Raw genomic sequence first — 4,169 nt, 5'->3', positions numbered from 1 at the left:
GGGGCGCCCATGTGCCCCGAGATGGGGGGTCCCCGGGGTGCCCCTGTGCCCGGTACCCCGGGGGGGCTCCTGCCCGGGGGGGGGGAACCTGCGGGGGTGCAGCCCTCGGGGCTCTGCCCCCCGGGGGCCCAGTCGAGCCCCATCCCCGCAGGGCCCCGCTCTTGCTTTGCCCCCCGCCCTATGCGCGCGGCACAGGGCCCTGGCGTCCCCCTGCCCGGGAAGGGGCCGTGTCAGGGCAGCCCCCAGGGCTGCACATCCCGGGTGCCGTGGGGCCTTGCCCCGCTCTCGGCTCTCGTGCCCATCGCGCCTGGGCCAGGCCGTGGGATGGTGCCGGTGGGGGCTGGGACCTGGGGGGGATGGGGATGTGGATGGGGACAGGGGTGGCTGCTTTCGTGATGTGCGGGACACCCTTGGGCGTGGGGCGGCTCAGCCATCCCCGCGCCCTCGGCGCCCCCCAGCCGGGCAGGGATGCTCCGTCCCCCTGAGCTCGGCTCCTCTCTGCTGCCGCAGTCTTCCAGACGGGCATGGTGGGCTACCCCGAGGCCCTCACCGACCCCTCCTACAAGGCGCAGATCCTGGTGCTCACCTACCCGCTCGTGGGGAACTACGGGGTGCCCCGAGACGAGCCCGACCCCTACGGCCTCAGCAGGGTGAGGGGCAGCGCGGGGCCGTGCAGGCATGGGGCATGGGGCGGCATAGGGCTGTGCAGGCATGGGGCGCTGTGGGGCTGTGCGGGCGTGGGGCAGCAGGACAGCGTGGGGCTGTGCAGGCATGGGGCGGCATGGGGCCACGCGGGCATGGGGCCTGGGGTGGCATGGGGCCGTGCAGGCATGGGGCATGGGGTGGGTGGCGTGGGGCCATGCGGGCATGGGGCATGGGGTGGTGTGGGGCCGTGCAGGCATGGGGCAGGGGCAGCAGGGCAGTGGGGCTGTGGAAGCGTGGGGCAATGGAATGGTGCGGGGCCGCGCAGGCACGGGGTAGGGGCAGATGCGGGCGGCCTTGTGCCCTGCGCTCCTGCCAAGGCAGCGGTTCGGGAGGCGACGCTGGGCCCGCGTGGAGCAGCCGGGAATGCGTCGCCCCGGGCAGGCGCGGGCAGCCGGGGCGGGACGCACCCGGGCGCGTGCCGGTTCCCCCGCGGTGCTGTCGGCACCCGAGTCCACGGCTGGGGAAGGTCTCGCCGGGATCCCGCCACTGGGCGAGCTCCGGCCTGGGAGCCGCGTGGCCGCGGGCGCAGCCGCCCCTGCTCCGAGGGAGGTGTCCGGCCCCGGGGGTCCGGGCAGGGCTGGGGCTGCCCCACATGCGATGCCCTGCACGATGCCCTGCGTGATGCCGTGCATCCCGGAGGTGCAGGTGGGGCCGTGTGTCCGTCCCCCATCTGCAGGACGGGTGGGGGGTCCCTGCCCCTCCGGGGACGAGGCAGGAGCAGCTCGTGCCGGGCCCTCGGGGCCTCCCGTCGCCTCCCAGCCGCCTYGGCTCGGCTGGGCTCAGTCCTGGGGTCGCCCCCGGCCCCGGGCAAAGTCCAGGCCCCGCTGCAGCCGGCGCCACGTTGGCCTCCCCGCAGCTGACCCCGCCGGCTCCCGGGACGTGGGGCCGGGCTGGGGGGTCCCCATCCAGTGGGAAGGCGGCCGTGCTGGCCCCCCTCCCCAGCTGGCAGCACCCCCCCGGCCGCGCTCACGTTCCCCCCCCGCCGCCCCGCAGTGGTTCGAGTCCAGCAAGATCCACGTGGCCGCGCTGGTGGTGGGCGAGTGCTCGGAGACCCCCAGCCACTGGAGCGCCTCCCGCTCCCTGGACCAGTGGCTCAAGGAGCAGAACATCCCCGGGCTGGAAGGTGGGGATTGGGGGTGGCCGTGGGGCTGGGGGCCAGGGATCGGGGGTGGCCGTGGGGTTGGCGCCGTGGAGGGCGACGATTCGGGCACGAGGCAGGTCTCCRTGCGGGGATTTGTCCCCGCGGGGCCGCCCCGTGCTGGGGCTGGGGGTCTGGGCTGGGGTGGGGGCTCACGGCCGTGCCGGCAGGGGTGGACACCCGGGCCCTGACCAAGAGGATCCGCGAGAAGGGGACGCTGCTGGGGAAGCTGGTGCCGGACGGGACCCCCGAGAAGAGCCTCCCCTTCGAGGACCCCAACGCGCGGCACCTGGTGCAGGAGGTGTCGCTGAAGGTGCGGCCAGGGGGGCCGCGCTGTGGGGCTGGGGCGCCCTGCAGTGGGGCAGCTGGGGGGCTGTGCTGTGGGTCCAGGGGTCCCTGCAGCGGGGGGGCTGTGCTGGGGGGCCGGGGCACCCTGCAGTGGGGCAGCCGGGGGGCCACACTGTGGGGCTGGGGCACCCTGCAGTGGGGCAGCCAGGGGGCTGTGCTGTGGGTCCAGGGGTCCCTGCAGCGGGGGGGCTGTGCTGGGGGGCCGGGGCACCCTGCAGTGGGGCAGCCGGGGGGCCGCGCTGTGGGGCTGGGGCGCCCTGCAGTGGGGTGATCTAGGGGGTTGTGCTGTGGGTCCGGGGGTCCCTGCAGCGGGGGGGCTGTGCTGGGGGAGCGGGGGTCCCCGCTGTGGGGCCGGGGCGCCCTGCAGTGGAGCAGCGGGGGGGCTGTGCTGTGGGACTGAGGATCCCTGCAGTGTGGCAGCTGGGGGGGCCACGCTGTGGGGCTGGGGCACCCTGCAGTGGGGCAGCTGGGGGGCCGTGCTGTGGCGCCAAGGGTCCCTGCAGTGGGGGGATCTAGGGGGCTGCGCTGCGGGGCTGGGGGTCCCTGCAGCGGGGGGGCTGTGCTGTGGGGCTGGGGGCCTGCAGTGGGGCAGTGGGGGGGCTGTGCCGGGGGGCCGGTCCCCGCAGCCGAGGACGCCGCCTCAGCCCCCCGGCCCCCCAGGCGCCCCGCGTGTTCAACGCCGGCGGGTCGCTGCGCATCACGGCCGTCGACTGCGGCCTGAAGCACAGCCAGGTGCGGTGCCTGTGCGAGCGGGGGGCGGCCGTCACCGTGGTGCCCTGGGACCACGCGCTCGACCCCGCAGGTGGGGCCCTGCCGGCGACGCGCCGCCGGGCGCAGGGGGGTCGCCGGGCTGGTGCCGGGGGCAGCGGGGAGCCGGGTCCTGCCCTGGGCCAGGGGGCCTCGGGGTGATGCCGTGGGGGGCTGTGGGGCTGGGGTGACTTGGGGTGACCCCATGGGGGGCTGTGGGGGTCTGTGGGGTCGAGGTGACGCCCTGGCGGTCCGTGGGGCCGGGGTGCCTTGGGGTGACCCCATGGGGGGCCGTGGGATTGGGGTGCCTTGGGGTGACCCCATGGGGGGCAGTGGGGTCAGGGTGCCACAGGCTGGCACTGGGGGGGGCTGTGGGGCTGGGGTGCCTCGGGGTGACACTATGGGGGGCAGTGGGTGTCTGTGGTGTCGGGGTGCCTCGGGGTGATGCTGTGGGGGGCTGTGTGGTTGGGGTGCCTTGGGGTGACCCCATGGGGGGCTGTGGGGGTCTGTGGGGTCGAGGTGACGCCCTGGCGGTCCGTGGGGCCGGGGTGCCCTGGGGTGACACTATGGGGGGCAGTGGGGTCAGGGTGCCACAGGCTGGCACTGGGGGGGGCTGTGGGGCTGGGGTGCCTCGGGGTGATGCTGTGGGGGGCAGTGGGGGTCCATGGGGTCAAGGTGATGCCCTGGGGGTCCGTGGCATTGGGGTGCCTTGGGGTGATGCCATGGGGGGCAGTGGGGGTCCATGGGGTTGGGGTGACGCCATGGGGGGCAGTGGGGGTCTGTGGGGCCAGGGTGCCTCAGGGTGATGCCATGGGGKGCTGTGTGGTTGGGGTGCCTTGGGGTGACCCTATGGGGGGCTGTGGGGTTGGGGTGCCTTGGGGTGACGCTATGGGGAGCAGTGGGGGTCTGTGGGGTTGGGGTGCCTCGGGGTGATGCCGTGGGGGGCAGTGGGAGTCCGTGGGGTCGGGGTGCCTCGGGGTGGTGCCGTGGGGGGCAGTGGGGGTCCATGGGGTCGGGGTGACGCCATGGGGGGCAGTGTGGGGCCGTGGGGCCCGGCGCGCTCCCCGTGCGCCCCGGCAGACTTCGACGGGCTGTTCGTCAGCAACGGCCCCGGGGACCCGCAGCGGTGCCAGGAGACGGTGCGCAGCCTGCGCCGCGTGCTGGCCGCCCCGCGGCCCCGGCCCCTCTTCGGCGTCTGCCTGGGCCACCAGCTGCTCTCGCTGGCCCTGGG

General features: G+C 75.8%; 1 protein-coding gene across 1 annotated transcript in view; it reads left to right on the top strand.

Annotated features, from left to right (window-relative positions):
• Positions 1-515: 515 nt before the first annotated feature.
• The window catches only part of CAD (carbamoyl-phosphate synthetase 2, aspartate transcarbamylase, and dihydroorotase), an 18,705-nt gene continuing 15,051 nt past the window's right edge, over positions 516-4,169 (top strand). Inside the window, exons 1-5 of the mRNA XM_026055888.1 lie at positions 516-650; positions 1,699-1,828; positions 2,014-2,156; positions 2,852-2,993; positions 4,019-4,161. Of these exons, the coding sequence (XP_025911673.1) occupies positions 525-650; positions 1,699-1,828; positions 2,014-2,156; positions 2,852-2,993; positions 4,019-4,161 (684 nt within the window). The 5' untranslated portion in view covers positions 516-524. The remainder of the gene's footprint in view (positions 651-1,698; positions 1,829-2,013; positions 2,157-2,851; positions 2,994-4,018; positions 4,162-4,169) is intronic.

The sequence above is a fragment of the Apteryx rowi genome, unplaced genomic scaffold, assembly GCF_003343035.1.
Source record: "Apteryx rowi isolate R43461 unplaced genomic scaffold, aptRow1 scaffold_1272, whole genome shotgun sequence".
Classification (NCBI taxonomy): Eukaryota; Metazoa; Chordata; class Aves; order Apterygiformes; family Apterygidae; genus Apteryx; species Apteryx rowi.
This window is presented reverse-complemented; position numbering and strand designations above follow the sequence as displayed.